Genomic DNA, 16738 nt, shown 5'->3' with positions numbered 1-16738 from the left:
ACATATTGTTGACCCACTCCCAAGGAGGAATCAGCCCATTAGGGCAGATCTCTTGTGAGCCAATCACCTCTGACAGGTGCCTCCTGTCAAATTATCACCGGTGTGACTTTAAGGGCTTAAGTGAAACTTGGGGCACACAGTCGGCCCACAGCAACATATATTCTCCCTCCCTGCCTCCCCTAACTCTTTCAGCTGAACTACAAAGCAAAGCATGAAGGTGAGAAATTCAAGTGCAGCGTGCCAGCAGATGCGCCAGAGTTCATCCAGCACAGAGTCAATGCTTACAACCTGAGTGACGTAAGTAAGATGACGCATGCTACCCTCGTGTGTGGGAAGAGAGAACGTGAGAGGCTGAGCTGCGGAGATGGCTATGAGTGGACGTCTCACATACCCTGGGGACCTACTTCATTAGTAGATATCGTTTTTGTGGCCTCTGTTGTCATCAGAAGAATTTCCTCATTTATCCCTTTGATGATCTCTAGAGTTTTCGAGATGTCTCCCATGTAAATTTCTCGTTTTATCTTTTCTAAGAGGCTGTCTCTTATATAATTATTTGTGATAAGTACAAGAGTCTTTAGAAGGTTCCTAAACTTTTAAAAATCAAGTGTATTATTTATATTTTCAGTGACTAGAAGACAAACTTATACAATGGAAGAATCAATAGTTGTACTACTGTTTGATTAATAAATTACTCATAGATGAGATCATTTTACACATGCAAACTTCCAATATTTTTTATATTCACTGGATTAACCTGTTTTCAATGCCTTTTTAAAAAAAACATATATTAATTTCTTTTGTGAACCTTTCCTAGAATGTCTACAAGCACGACTGGGAGAAGAGCAAAGCTAAGAAATTCGACATCAAGGTGGATGCCATCCCCCTGCTGGCAGCCAAAGCCAACAGCAAGAATGCCAGTGATGTGAGTATGGCCCCAGGCTGGGCTGCTGCTGGGCTGCAGTGTCCCTGCTGAGCGGTTAGCATGTGTGGTGTCCCTGCAGGTGATGTACAAGAAGGACTATGAGAAGAGCAGAGGCAAGATGATCGGTGCCCTCAGCATCAACGATGACCCCAAGATGCTGCACTCCCTGAAGACCGCTAAAAACCAGAGTGACGTGAGTGTCTGCCCTAACTCCAGGATGCTTTCACCCGACTGCATGCCAGGGAGTAGAAGGGTTTCGGTTGGAGGGTTTTGTGCCCCTGGGCTCTCCTCAAGTTCATAAGGTCCTGCTGAGAGCTTTACAGGGAGAGTGTACCCTGGCTCTTACGTGGCTCATGTTTGAGGAAAGAAGTTATTAACAGTGTGTGACATCGTTGCGCTTTGAAGACTCTGCATAAATATCTAACAGAGCCTCAAAACCTCCCTGGAGAAGATCACTAGATACCTTAATCTAATTGAGAAATAGCTTTCAATTTGATTTTTAAGCTGTCTTTAGAAGAAACTAATGAGCTTCCAATACAAAAATCAAGTATGGCTATCAATAATTTATATTGATTTTAACAGTTGGTAGTGGCCCCAATCTAAGAAAAACATCCCATTGATGATAGGCCTTTTAAAGAATATGGTTATTAAAGTATATCCCTAGAGGTGACCCAGGGGTCACCTGTCCTTCTTTGGTTGGGATTTTTACTATAGAGAGGCCAACATCTGCTATTGCCAACTAAGGTACATACTGCTTAGAAGATACTTCAGGAGTGGCTACAGTGTTCAGCATAGCTGGCAAACGCTCATTACCATGGTGAAGCTAGAAGGTGTGGGTATCATTTGATCTCACCATGTGTGCACACAGTGATCTGGGTGTGCTTTCTTTGTCATTACCATGAGCATCATACAGTGCTCATGCCTCTGTCCATCCATTCCTTATGCCTTCTTAGGCTCAGGAGCTACAGCTAGCTGTACACAGATGCCACAGAAAGTTCTTGCATTCTTTGTTTTCAGTTGTTTGTTTGTTCTGGGTCTTTTTTTTTTTTAATCCTTTTCCTTGAAAGCATTAGACCACTAGGCACAAAATAAACTGATGAATTCTTATCAATTGATTGACATTGGCAACTGAAAGACGTTATCATTGAATTGTTCTCACAAGATGCCCAGACTTATGCCAAGCTGTGGATAGCAGGGAAGCTTTTCCTTAAAGCCATTTGCATCTTTGACATTTTTAAATGAATTTTTTTAGTGTAGCATACAAAGTAACTTGACCATGTCTATCATGATATCTTCACACACATGACTTGTATCATTAGACTTGGCTCTCCTTAAGTCGCCTCAGCACTGCCTTCCCTCACATTCCCCCAACCCCTCTCACTTACTCCCTTCCTTCTGGTTAGTCTCCCCACCCCACCCCACCCCCGACCCCACTTTCCTATATGTATTCCACTGCCCTCTGTTTCCCAACTACTTTAGTGGCTTTTTCTCTTTCTCACTCCCTCTGTAGTTTGCTACCTAGAAATCTACACATATAAACACACATGCATGCACACATGTACACACACACACACACACACACCTAAATCTAGGTTCCACCATACAAGACAAAACATGGGGTTTGTCTTTCTAAGTCTGCCTTTTTCACTGAACATAATTTCCATTTGCATTTGTTTTTCTTCAAATGTCCTCATTTCATTTCCATCTGTGGCTATGTGAAATTCCATTGTGTGGAGCATCCACATTTTATGTATCCATTTGACTACTGATGGACAGCCAGGCTAATTGCATTTTCTGGCTACAGTGAATTGTGCAGCAATAGACATGAATGTGCAAGTGTTTCTGTGGTGTGTTTTGACAGCGTTTTATAGACACTGATGTGTGTCAGATGCTGAGAACATAAACACAAGTGTCACAACAAATGATCAAATCACTTCCCCCCAACTGCTGTTGCAGCACTGCCTTGTTAGTTCCTTTCCAATGAGACAGGCTTTAAAGATGCACTTGTGTCCTTGAGTTCTTCATCCATCAGCCAGCGCCTGGGTTTTATAGTTGATAAACAAATTCCCTAAAATTAACAACCACAAAATATAAGAAGATAGACACAGTTCCCTGAACTTACTGATAGGTTTCTCTGATGGAAAAGCTTTGGAAGCTGATGTGGTACTTCATGCTTGCAATCTCAGCACTCAGGAAACTGAGGCAGGAGGAATTCCATAAGTTTGAGTCCAGTTTGGGCTTCATAGGTAGTACCTGACCAGCCAGAGCCAACAAGCAAGAATCTGTCTCAAAAATCAAAAGATAAAAAGTAAAATGAATTTGGGAAAGATCTGTCCATGTCTCATTTTTCTAGAGGAAATTGATGATATACGTCATAGGAACAAATCTGGGGTAAAATAATTGCTCAAATGTTTGCCTCTGTTTTTTCTGTTTTACTTTGTTTTTCTGAGAGCTCACTAAGGATACCGAGAACTAAACAGCCTTTTCTTACAGCGCGAATACCGTAAAGACTATGAAAAGTCAAAAACGGTCTACACCGCCCCTCTTGATATGATCCAAGTCACCCAAGCTAAGAAATGTCAGGCGATTGTCAGTGATGTGGACTACAAACATGTCCTGCACAACTACAGCTACCCGCCTGACAGCATCAACGTGGACCTTGCCAAGAAGGCGTATGCCCTGCAGAGTGATGTGAGTAGCGGGGTGGTTTTCTCCTCCCCTCTCTGGAAGGTGAGATGGGACAGGATCTAGTACAAGCCTTGTCCTTGGTACCCCGCTCCCTGAAGCACCTGCCTTATCTGTGAGGAAGCATGGAGACACTCGGAAATGGCCCCTGTGGTTCTTAGAAACGTAAGTGCTCAGGACGTAATGTGTCAGGCATGTGCCCTGTTAATATTTCCTCCTGGGAAAGATAACAACCTTGCTGAGCCAAAAGGCCTTCGGCTGTTAAAGTGAAGTAAAAGTTGTTATGAGTATTTAAATGGATGCCGAGGCCAGCAGGGTGGCTCAGAAGGAAAAGTGCTGACTATTAAGAAATAGGTTCCCCACTCTCCTCCTGTCCTCTTCTCGCCCCCCAGAAACCACCTGCCGACGTAAGTTTGGCTATTGCAGACCCCTCGCATGTGTGGAATTAGACAGTGTTTGTCTTTGGAAACTGCTTTACTTCTCTTAGCCTAGTGCCCTCAACATTCGCCCTTGTCACAGCTTTTGTCAGAATTGTCTTCCTTTGTAAAGCTAAGCAATATTCCTTTAGAAGTATATGCCATGTCTTTTGTACCCGTTTTTTGGTTGGCAGGTGTTTGGATTGTGAATTGTGTTTCAATGACCATGAGTAACTGAATGTCCTTTCAACATCTGATTTAGGTTCTTCTGGGTACATGTCCCAGAAGTCCAGTTGTTAGATCATATAACGGTCTTTTAGTTTTCTGAGAAACTTATTTTTCCAGTGACTGGATACTTGACCTCTCTACTGTCATGGAAATATTAACCAGCTAAGGACCAAGCAAGCATTTGGAGAGACCAGGGAAACTCAGCTTGGTTTCAAACCCAAGTGCATGCTTGGTAAAGCTCAGCTTTTACAGGTCAGGTAACAGTGTGACATCTGAGGCTGGCCTCTGAGTCCCACGCTCACCAAGGGGAAATCCCATCACTGTTAGACATGTCTGCAGGAAACAAGCATTTGCAGGTAGAAGTTAAAACACGCAAATGTTTGCAGATAGGAAATAAAGCATTTCTTCCTGTGATGTGGCCTTGATAGCTGCCATGAGCATCCCTTAAGGCAGTTTGTGCAAGTGTGTGCCTTCCAAATGTAAGAGGAAAGGGCGTTAACTCCATAGTGTAATGAACTCAGTGCACTTGAGTAAGCTTTGACTGATTCTATTTTCGAAGTAATCCTATACAGTGTCCAGGCAGGAATTTCTATTAGAGTAATAATTTGATTTTGTTAGATACATATACTAGCAATGAAAGTTCTACTGTATGCATGATCTTATTTCTCAATTATTTAAAATTTCTATGTGTCTTCATCACAATTCTATTAGAAGTTCCTCAAAGGCAAGATTGATATCTTGATTTTTTTCCTACTCCAGTTTTTTAAAATTCATCATAAAGAACAACAAATTTCAGTTTGTTTCTAGAGATAAATTTCATGTGTCATCTATGGTCAGATGACCAGAAGAGCTCCTGTTTTAGTGGCATCTGGTGACTGTCCCCACATAATACCAATTCCAAATAACAGCTGCCCATTTAAGCAAAGTGACAAGTCGAACTTTTCCAAATGTTTTGTTGGCCAATGCAGAAACCCTCCCAAGATGGTCATTATCCACGAAGGACAATGCGTGCCAAGGCTTTGACAAATAACAGCCATCAAATCTTGCTAGAAATGATTGAGATTATTCACCGTTAGTAGGCGTTCCGAGGAGCAAACCTCTACAGCCACTAGTCCCAGTGTAATTGGTCCATTTATTCTTTGAATGGAATCAAGCGTCTTCTGGCCTAGAATCAGAATTCCACACATTTTCAGTAAGCTAAACCTAAGGGGGAAATTGCAGACATGACCAGTAGAAGAGTCGAGACTCCAAGTGTCCCAAACTATCATCATAGGAGTAGACATGTGTAGAGCGACACACCTGCTTAACATCTTTAAAACGCTGAATAAACTGTCCATGGTGTAATGATGACAACGAAGAAAACCGTGCCCCTCCCCTTTTCTTGTAGGTTGAGTACAAAGCTGACTACAACAGCTGGATGAAGGGCTGTGGCTGGGTGCCCTTTGGTTCCTTGGAGATGGAAAAGGCAAAGCGAGCCTCGGAGATTCTTAATGAGGTATGGCCACTGGTGTGTTAGAGGGCACGGAATCCTAATAAGATGCAAAGGTCATTAGATGCACTTTTTCTACTTCATTTTTCCGGTCATTGCCACTTAAAAAGATTAAAAAGCACAAATAATCCAGAAAGATACTCATACCCCTTTAGAGTATACAAACGGCTCATGTAAAGCATTTAAATATAGTTGAGCAACTTTATTCACAATGTAAAATTTACCTGCTTTAAACATGACTCATGTAGTTGTGTACTCACTACCAACAGGAATTTTTTTTCTACTTTTTTTGGTTGTTATTGTTTATTTTAAGGCATAGTCTCATCTTGTAACCCAGATGGGCCAGAATTTATTATATCACCCAGAGCTGGCCTTGAACATGTGGTGCTAATCTTGCCTCAGCCTAGGAATATGGGGATTCCAGGCGTGAGCCTTAACACCCACATTACAAATTATTTTAAAATGCTACTAGCTCCATTCATTTGCTTCATTTGCTTCAAGAAAACCTCTGCCTGGATTTTCGGCTCTCAGGCATTGTTGAGATGCTCTGGTCTCTATAGTTTTACCTTTCATAAACGCTTCTGTGAAATCTGGCTTCTTATGGTACTTTTGCCCCTGCCTAAAATTCATCCCTTTTCTTTCTTTTTTAATTGCATGATCTTCCTTTGCAAAGATATATCACATATCAGTGCCTTCTAGACCTGTTGGTAGGGATGTAGCTTGTTTTCAGCCTGGGGTAATTCTGAGTAACGTAGCTGTCAAAGGTTCTCCTTTAAAGAATTGTGACCTACATTATAGTGTTGATAACCCCGGAATAGTATACAAATTGCCTTTCAGTTATAGGGAAAAGGCAGTAATAGTCGTGAGATTCTTAATGTGGCTGCCGTATCTGTCACTTCTCCATCAACAGCTGAAAACCCTGTTGTCACATGAGTGGAAAGGGTATGAAAGACAGTCGTGCAAAGTGAGGCTTGTCTGCCATGCTCCAGCTGGACGTGTTCTAGCTACTCTGTGCTTCTGTCTGGTTTTGCTGAAAGCAATTCTGCCTTCTCCAAAGATCTTTCAGAAAAATATCTTCCTGGCTTAGTAGATTCCAGAAGTTCAGAGTTGAAAAAACGTTAAAATATATGTAAAAGTGGAATGTACCATATGCCCCGAGGGTGACAAATGAGCAAATCAGCGGAGAAGACAGGCCTAAAAGTAGTGACAAGTTGTCAATTCCCCAACTGGGCCACCTTCCCAAAGTCCTTCTTTCTTCTTAAGCACATCAAGTGGCACATACATAAGAAGCCACAGAGGCTTCAAAGAGGACATGATCTCTGCCTCATTAGTCACTAGCAGTTTATCCCTCAACCAGAAAGCCTCTTTACTCCAGGTGCTGATGGAGTTGTTAGGGCAATGTAAAGTCACCCTAGTATTCACGAGGCAGAAGCAAGAAGATCAGATGTACAAGACCATCCTTGGCTATTCACAGAGATTGAAGCCAACCCTGTGTTGCATCTGGACCCTGAGTTTGTTGGTTGGTTTGTTTCCAAGACAACCAAATGTTCTTGCTTGGTCTTCTGAAGACCCTTCAGAGACGGCTCTGCTGTTTCTGTACTCAGCATAAAGGAAAGGCCTTCTTTTACTCCATAAGCAAGGAACTTAAGGAATACAAGCATGCTCCCGGAGATCTGGGCCTCTTTCTTGCACAGACCACCCATGATGACACCAGTTTTAAAACATGGAGTTCTGTACTGCATTCATTCCTCATCCGAGGCGATCAGGACTCTATCTAATATTTCAAAATTGTCTTTCTTTCTGTGTCTTTCCAAAGTAAATGTCAAGGATTTCAATGTTAACCTGTCGTGAGAAGAAATTATGAATCTTTCTCTTTGATTCTCCAAACAGAAAAAATACCGCCAACATCCAGATACACTCAAGTTTACCTCGATTGAAGATGCTCCCATTACAGTGCAGTCTAAAATTAACCAGGCCCAGAGAAGTGACGTAAGTGACCATCCTGCGTGGTTTTGTAACTGTTTACTGACACAAAGCTACCCACACTCAATGCAGTGGTCTCCTGTAGCTGTTTTACCATCTGAAGAACTTCCTGTAGGCAGTTGTAAATTCCTGCTGTCCAATGACCTAGTCATAGCTTTAGGGTTACTATATATACTGTTCCAGCACCACCAAGGGAAGGCTCTCTGAAGGAAAGGTGAAATCTGCTTCTTTTAATAGCAATTATTAGGTATCTCTAGGGAGACCAAAAAGGATGAATATGTGTGTGTGTGTGTGTATACATATATATGTATGTATGTGTGTGTATTCAATATATACACATAGATATGTATATTAAAGACCACATGCAGGTTTCTTTAATCTCCCATGAAATCTAAAATAGATTATTGTTATGTTCTGCCCTGCTAGCCTGTGCTGGCTCAGGGAAGCACATGCAAGTTAGAATTTCCACCAGGTCACCTCCTTGAGTTGAGGTCCTCCAGGCACCCTGACCTAGAACCAGAGATTCCCACTCTAGGCTCAGAAACTGTGTCCAACCACGAAAACGCAATGAGACAGGACTCTGTACCGCTGCATGAGTGTCTTAGAATGTACATTTATTTTTGCAGATGAATGTAGGGACAGCACAGAGAATGTCTTTCTTAACATCACCTCGTGAAATTAGACACCACCTTGAAATTGTTCTCCAGTGCCTTTCACGGTCTCCTCATACTCTGTGTATGCACGGTTTCTCTCCTAGATCGCTTACAAGGCCAAAGGGGAGGAAATCCTGCACAAGTACAACCTGCCAGCAGACCTGCCGCAGTTCATCCAGGCTAAGGTCAACGCCTACAACATCAGTGAGGTGCGCACGTCACTGCCCTGCGTGCTCAGCCTTTACTAACGCGGGTTACTCTTAGTCCTGCTCAAGGGGGTATTTCTCTTACAGAATATGTACAAAGCCGACTTGAAAGACTTAAGCAAGAAAGGATATGACCTGAGAACTGATGCGATCCCCATCAAAGCTGCCAAAGCTGCCCGGCAGGCTGCGAGTGATGTAAGTCATGGTCACCTGTGTGACACGGGACATAATGGGATACCCAGAAGTCATGTATGGTGCCTCCGACTAGTCAGGACAGAAAGTACCCTAAACAGACCTTGGTATTCTTGGAGGCAGGATTGGCATAAATTACCACTCATGAATTACCACCAAGACTTAAAATCACTGTGGAGATTTCTGCACAAAATCACCATTTGACCACTTCCCCTTGAGTTGGGAGACCTGGTGACACTCAAAGGAAGAGTAAGCAGGCTACCAGGAGGAGACCTGATAGGCTGTGATCATGTGGTGGTGGAGGAGGTCCCCTTCTGTTACAGACCTAAGGGAGGGGAATAGGATGAGGGAGAAAGGGAAGGGGGAACAATTGAGATGTAATCCAAATAAATTACTCAAATAAATTTTTAAAAAGAAATAAATAAATAAAAATGAAAATAAACCAAAGTAGAATTAAGAAAAGAAAGAGAGAGAGAGAGAAAGAAAGAAAGAAAGAAAGAAAGAAAGAAAGAAAGAAAGAAAAGAAAAGAAACCAAGTTATAAAGCCTCTGGATGGAATAATTTCCTGTCTAACCTTTATTAGTTTATGGGTTTCCTCTTTCCTTTTTCATGCATTACATCAATTTACTAGGAAATCCAAGTATGGCTTCTGATTGAAATGAAAATTTCATTACACCAATGTAATTGCAATGCAGTTAAAAAAAAAAAACCTGCAAAACCCAAATATCCTTGTTCTGAAAAGCCCTCCCAACGGACCGCCTTTCTCATGGCTGGATCCTCCAGCCGCCCCATACCCCAAATCTCTCAGAGTGCTCTCCCACCTGCTCTCCTACCTACCTACTTGCTTGCTTTCCAGGATCCCCTGCTTGTCTCCCCAAGAATTCCCAGTCCCCCTCTGTTTATAATTCAGAGCCAAATGGTGCTCTCCATGGCTGGCTCGGTTTCCTCTTCAATAATCAAGGACTTAGAAAATTTCTTCTACTATTAACAGTCTTCAGCTGTCAAATCCCCCACCACTCCAGGGCCCTAGCAGCAGAGAAAAAAATGGAAAAGAATGTGAAATGCTTCATTGTATGGTTTTTACCAGTGTCTATGGAGAAGGGAACGGTTTGTCACTGATGCGAACTATGCGAGCATCTGTATCCCCACCAACATTGGGTGGACAGAAGTAGCTATATAGACACCCAAGTGGCTTCTAAATGATGTTTACTTTTACTGCACTACAGGGGAGTTGGTCCTTCATAGCCTCAGATTTCATATCCACAGATACCTAACTATTGGCGAAAAAAGATCTTTAAAATTATATCTGTGTGCTGAACATGTACAGACTTTTTTTTTTGTCATTATCCTCAAAATGACACAAAACCATTTATATGGCATTTAAAATTTGTTAGATATTAAAAGTAATCTAGAGATGATGTGAAGCATGCATGGGAGAGTGTGTATAGGTTATATGCAAGTACCGTGGTTCATATAAGGGACTAGAGTATGGAGGGGTTTGGTGTCTGCACGGGGTGGGCAATCCTGGAACCAATCCCCTTGTTATAGGCATATAGAAATTTCCAAGAAGCTCAAAAATTCATATTACAACCTCGCCGTTCAGTAAAATCTTCAAAGCTACCTCTTAAAATATGTCTACCTTCATTCCCAACAGATTCATTACAAAAAAGACTATGAAAAAGCTAAAGGGAAAATGGTTGGATTCCAAAGTCTCCAAGATGATCCTAAACTGGTTCATTACATGAACGTGGCCAAGATACAGTCAGACAGGGAGTATAAAAAGGACTACGAAAAGACAAAGACCAAGTACAACACACCTCACGACATGTTCGATGTTGTGGCGGCTAAGAAGGCGCAGGATGTGATCAGCAACACCAACTACAAGCACCCTCTCCACCACTACACCTACCTGCCGGACGCCATGGGCCTAGAGCTGTCCAAGAACATGATGCACATACAGAGTGACGTAAGTGCTGTGGTACCCAGGGGACCATCCCCCAGTTCCCAGAATGAGTCTGAGTCTCACCTCTTCCCTCCCACCGTAGAATGCCTACAAAGAAGACTATAACACCTGGATGAAAGGCATTGGCTGGATCCCGATCGGCAGTCTTGACCAAGAAAAAGTGAAAAAGGCAGGTGATGCGCTGAGTGAAAAGAAGTACAGGCAGCATCCAGACACACTCAAGTTCACCAGCGTTGAGGACTCGCCAGTGATGGTGCAGGCAAAACAGAACACACAGCAAGTCAGTGATGTGAGTATAGCAGGAGAGAGGGTGTATGTTGGGGGGCGGGGGGCTCATCTGGGGGTACATACCAGCTCAACATATTTACTCTTATTACAGTGTCTTTTCATTTCTAATTTAGTATTCTGTACATTCGATGTTATAACTATGAGGGCTGGAGAGATAACTCAATGTTTAAGAGTACAGATTGCTCTTATAGTGGCCCTGGTTTGGTTCCCAGCAGCCACACATGTGGTGCACAAATACACGTGAAATAAAAATGCTTATATATAAAACAAATAAATTGTACATTGTTAAATAAATAAAAAGAAAAGAAAAATTTAGCTTAGGCATTTTTTTTAACTCCCCAGGCACTGACTTTTTAAATTTGTCCTTTATAAAATCTTCCTTTTCAACTGCCGTTAAAAGACTGTTTTTATGGGGCTGGAGAGATGGTCCAGCGGTTAAGAGCTCTGATTGCTCTTCCAGAGGAGCCTGGTTTCACACCCAGCTCACAACTATCTGTAACTCCAAAGATCTGACACCTTCACACAGATATACATGCAGGCTAAACATCAATGCACATAAAATTAAAATTAAATTATAAAAAAGACTGTTTCATATGGTACACTTTAAAAATCTATTTGCTATCCATAAATGGATATAAGATGTTTAGAACCAACCTGTACTTCCCAAGTTTTTTCCCTTGACTTTTCCCCTTTATTGGATACAATTGACAGGTACAAAAAAAAGTTTTATTCCAGGCCAGGTGTGGTCTGGAGTCTGAAGATTTAGGCTAGCCAATGCTACATAGCAAGCTCCATACAGGAAAAAGAAGGCCACGAAAGAGAAGGGAAACTGTGTGTGTGGAGGAAGGGGGGGGTGTCTAACAAGAGCAACACCTTTAAGTGTGTACTTAATGGTTTGTCCTTTTAGTATGGCGTGGAAGGCGTATTATTTTGGTGTCTGTGTATTGCAGATCCTATACAAAGCTAAAGGAGAAGATGTAAAGCATAAATACACTCTGAATCCTGATCTCCCACAGTTTCTCCAGGCCAAGTGCAATGCTTACAATATAAGTGATGTGAGTAGCATGGGGGTCTCTGACGGGGTGTGAAAGCTCGATGTGACAATACGATAGAGCTTGAGGGTAGGAAAGCATCTGATGAATTATTTAAGTCAGCTTCTCACTCTTAGTACCCGAACAGAGTCCATCTCAAGACAGTGGCCTCTTGACTTTTTGTTTGTTTGTTTTTGTTTTTTGTTTGTTTTTTGTTTTGTTTTGTTTTGAGACAGGGTTTCTCTGTCCTGGACTCGCCAGGCTAGCCTCGAACTCACAGCACTCCACCTGCCTCTGCCTCCCCGAGTGATGGGATTACAGGGGTGTGCCACTGCGCCTGGCTGCCTCTTGACTCTTGAGTGGGCTCCTGGCAGGGAAGGGGCCCTTCGTGGGGTGTAGCACTCTCCTTTACACAGAGTACATTGCATATTCCCCTAAGGCTTGTGCTTAGTTTTCCAGTTGGCACACAGTAGAGGAACGAGAATCCTTCCCGAGAAAAACGAAAATGAACGAAGTCCTTATTCACTGGTTTACTTTTTAAACAATAGCTTTACAATGTATAAAGCTGCCTGCCTAGTCTCCTCATGACTATCCTTCATAAGATTGGACAACTTCCTGTCCTCTCGATGGCCCTCAACGTGTCAGAGTTCCCATAGCCTTCCTTCGTCCACCCTAGGTTCCCAGCATCCCTCGGCTATACGTGCCAAGGCCAGATTTGGGTAGCCAGTGCAGAGTCCAGTGATTTGGGGCTAGATACAAAGTGTGACCTTTTGCTGATGCGTTTCCTGGCAGAGCATTGCGACTGGGGGAGCTAACCCCTTAGCTTACACGCCTGAGAGAACCAAAGAATCCCAGTGGTTAGGGGGGCTCCTGAGTTGGTTGGTTAAGAGTGCACTGACTGACTCACTCCCTTTTGCGTTCTACCCCAGGTCTGTTACAAACGGGACTGGCACGACTTAATAGCTAAAGGCCACAATGTCCCGGCTGATGCCATTCCCATCACAGCCGCCAAGTCATCAAGAAACATTGCCAGTGATGTGAGTAAAAGCTTTAGGTGAAATTTGAGTGGCTGCCTTTTTGTAATGCAGTCAGATACCTACTTGCTTTTGTGTGTGTGTGTGTGTGTGTGTGTGTGTGTGTGTGTGTGTTACATATATACATATATATATGTATATATATTTATCTATACACAATTAATGACATTCAAACTCTCCACAAAATATTCTTTTGAAAACCTGCCACCTTTTCAATATTGTTGTGATTTTTCTCAGATGACTGCACTTAGTAGCAATGTCGTAAGTCTGACAGTGGCATTCTTCCCTGACTCGTAGCCAAAATTACCTTCACTGACACACTTCCCTGACAACTTGCACTTATATTTTCAGGGAGAATATTAAATGACTGGCAGTAACATGTTAAATTCAGATAGCTGCCTGCATCACAATTGCGCTAAAAAGAACGGAGACTGTTAGGTAGCTGCAGCTATTTCATAAGCCAAGTAGAACTCCTGCCCCTTCTAGGATATAATAATAATTATTTTATTCCATTGATGTCATTTATCTACTATGATAATATGTATACATATGTTATACACACACACACACACACACACACACACACACACGGTCTGTTACAAACGGGACTGGCACGACTTAATAGCTAAAGGCCACAATGTCCCGGCTGATGCCATCCTGGCTGATGTGACACACACAGTCACTTCTCGTCTTTAAAAACGCATTTTCAGGCATTCACATCTTGCAGGCTTCGCTATTGTGTTGTGTTCCAGGGACTGCAATCTTGACTTGAGAAAAGAGAAGAAACCAGCTGTGTGTATAGCCCACATAGGAGAAAGGGGTATAAAGACACGACAGCTCTCCTTGTAGGACTGGACTGAAAATGCCTTCCTCGAAGCTTTGTACACAGTACACATCACTCTGAAATGCACTCCCGACCTACACTGAAAGTGAACGCCTGCACTTTAACTCGGTCCCTTTCCCCACCTAGCAGGTTCTCATGGCTTTCTCTAATATATCTAGTAATTACTTGTTAACCCTTTCACCTGCTAAGTCCTTGCTTATGAGTTCCGGTTTACACAGCCAGTGTTCAGTGTCTGCCGGGTTCGGACAGATTTGAATCCTCTTGAATTGAGGCTCTGGCCTATTACAGGGTACCTCAATCTGCATTTCTTTTTACTATATTACAGTGAACTTTTTAATTTTTTTTATTTCTTTTACATCCCGATCACAGTTTCCCCTCCTTCCTCTCCTCCCAGTCTCTCTCACCTCACCTCCCACTATCCGCCTGTCCTCCCTTTCTCCTCAGAAAAGGCTCGGAAAAAGGAGGGCATCCATGGATATCAACCCATCTGGGCATATCAAGTTGTAACTAGGCACATCTGCTGCTATTGTAGCTAAGCAAGGCAGCCCAGTTAGGGGACAGGGATTCCACAGCGGGCAACAGAGTCAGATACAGCTCCTGCTCCTGCTGTTAGGAGTCTCACATGAAGATGGAGATGCACCACTGGTACATGTGTGTGGAAGGCCTAGGTCCATTTCAAGTATGCTCTCTCTCTCTCTGGTGGCTCAGTATCTCTGGGCTCCTATGGGCTCCCTCAATCCTTCACCCACCTCTTCCATAGAATTCCCCGAGCTCTGCCTAACGTTTTGGCTGTGAATCATTGCATCTGTTTCCCATCAGTTGCTGGGTGAAGCCTCTCAGATGACAGTTATGCGGGGGCCCTGTCTGCAAGTACAGCAGAATATTATTAATCATGTCAGGGGTGGGCTCCCTCTCATGACATAGGTCTCAAGCTAAACCAGTCATTGGTTGACCCCTCAACGTCTGCTCCATCTTTAACTTTGCATATCTTGTTAGCAGGAGAAATTGTGGCTCTAAGGTTATGTGGCTGGCTTGGTGTCCCAAACCCTCCATTGGAAACCTTGCCTGGTTACAGGAGATGGCTATTTCAAGCACCATGTCACCCATTGTTAGGAGTCTTACCTGAGGTCACACTCATAGATTCCTGGGTTTATAGCTCATCCCAGATATAACCCCCCCCCACACACACACACTGATTCTGGTTCTCTCTCCCTGTACTCTGTTCCTTTGTCTTCCCTGTGTGTGATCTTACAGATAAAAGTTAGACTTCAACAGCAACAGAGACAGCAGAAAGCCCTACAAACCCACGGAAACCAAACAACTCCCTATCCAATCTACATCTTAATGATGGTTTCAGCTGTGAAAGCGCTTGAGAAGATTTGCTTTGGGTTGGGTTCTATTGATGAGAAAACCCATAGCAGTTCCTGCCTTTGCTGGAGCTGCTTAATTCATTCACAGTTACTTAGCCCTGAGTTTGCAGAGGGAGCCGATGATAGAGGGACCAAGTGAAGGCTCAGCGACGTGTATAGCTGATGTGCACATCCATGTTCAGAAATTGCATACTGGATTAGAAAAGGCTACATCCCCAAGAAGCTAAAAGACATTGATCTTATATGAGAAAGTGGCATGTTCATATTCTGGTTGATTTTAAAAAATAGTTCTATAGACAAATCATCTGTAGGAGCTGAGTAAATGTGGAAAATTTTTAAATTTATCATGGGACTCCCTAGTAATTCCAGAACAGTTTAAAGGGGTTTTTTGCTATGAATTTCCTGGAAGAGATGTGGTATGTGTTTTGTGAGCACCCATCTACAAGGCCATAATATTCTGTTTACTTTCTGTGTGTGAAAGAAAATTGCCATGCCTAATGTTACTAGTCCCAGGAATTGGCTAACCAATTTTTATTTCTGCAGTACAAATACAAAGAAGCTTATGAGAAGTCAAAGGGCAAGCACGTTGGCTTCAGAAGCCTCCAGGATGACCCCAAGTTGGTCCATTATATGAATGTGGCAAAGTTGCAGTCAGACCGAGAGTACAAGAAAAACTATGAGAACACGAAAACCAGTTACCATACCCCTGGGGACATGGTTAGCATCATTGCTGCAAAGATGGCCCAGGACGTGGCCACCGGGGTCAACTACAAACAACCATTACATCATTACACATACCTGCCTGATGCCTTGAGCCTCGAGCACACAAGGAATGCTAATCAAATTCAGAGTGATGTAAGTATGCACTGCACAACAGACGCAAAGACCTGTGTCCTTAAAAAGCATGATCATTTCTTCCACTTTATGCAGCTCTTAAAAATGCAGTTTAGAGGCTCAGAAACCCTCATTAGAATAAACAAAATTCATCCAACAACTTTTGAAGCTACATTTTTTGCTGATGTTTTATACTTCCATTGTAAACACTGCCATCATCTCTGTTACCTTACGGATGAAGCTAGGACCACATTCTCCTAACGAGGCCCTTTGATTCTCAGCCAGAGGTATCCTTGTGGGTCTGTTTCAATGGTAATAGCTATCAGATGCAAAGTGAATCCACAATGTTTCTGAATTCAGTAAAGTTTTTTTTTCTTTTCAAACTCAAGGTCACACTGCCATCCATGTAAATCTATACAATGAGTCACAGCAAATGAACTGAGGACGCCCTATTTACAGCATGATTCATAGAGAGCCCCACAGGGGACCTGTTTAATATTCAGAGCATTTCTTTCTGCAGATTTCTGTAAGACTTGTCCTCTGTCGGGGAAGAAATAGTATTCAGTTATTGAGCTGTCAGCAAAAATATCTCTAGCCAGC

General features: G+C 42.7%; 1 protein-coding gene across 23 annotated transcripts in view; it reads left to right on the top strand.

The window, feature by feature from the left end:
* NEB (nebulin) overlaps positions 1 to 16738 on the top strand; it is a 200884-nt gene that overhangs the window by 36670 nt on the left and 147476 nt on the right. For 22 of the 23 annotated variants that reach the window (XM_084798874.1, XM_084798871.1, XM_084798882.1 and 19 more), the window contains exons 23-35: positions 193 to 297; positions 815 to 922; positions 1002 to 1115; positions 3416 to 3613; positions 5639 to 5746; positions 7631 to 7729; positions 8481 to 8585; positions 8670 to 8777; positions 10429 to 10740; positions 10820 to 11026; positions 11976 to 12080; positions 12986 to 13093; positions 15848 to 16159. In XM_084798874.1, coding sequence (XP_084655000.1) covers positions 193 to 297; positions 815 to 922; positions 1002 to 1115; positions 3416 to 3613; positions 5639 to 5746; positions 7631 to 7729; positions 8481 to 8585; positions 8670 to 8777; positions 10429 to 10740; positions 10820 to 11026; positions 11976 to 12080; positions 12986 to 13093; positions 15848 to 16159 — 1989 coding nt within the window. The remainder of the gene's footprint in view (positions 1 to 192; positions 298 to 814; positions 923 to 1001; positions 1116 to 3415; positions 3614 to 5638; positions 5747 to 7630; positions 7730 to 8480; positions 8586 to 8669; positions 8778 to 10428; positions 10741 to 10819; positions 11027 to 11975; positions 12081 to 12985; positions 13094 to 15847; positions 16160 to 16738) is intronic. The other variant, XM_084798870.1, reaches the window with a different exon arrangement.

Source organism: Acomys minous, assembly GCF_964271855.1.
Source record: "Acomys minous genome assembly, chromosome: 10".
Classification (NCBI taxonomy): domain Eukaryota; kingdom Metazoa; phylum Chordata; class Mammalia; order Rodentia; family Muridae; genus Acomys; species Acomys minous.
Note: the sequence above shows the minus strand (reverse complement) of the source record. Positions and strands in the feature narration are given on the sequence as shown.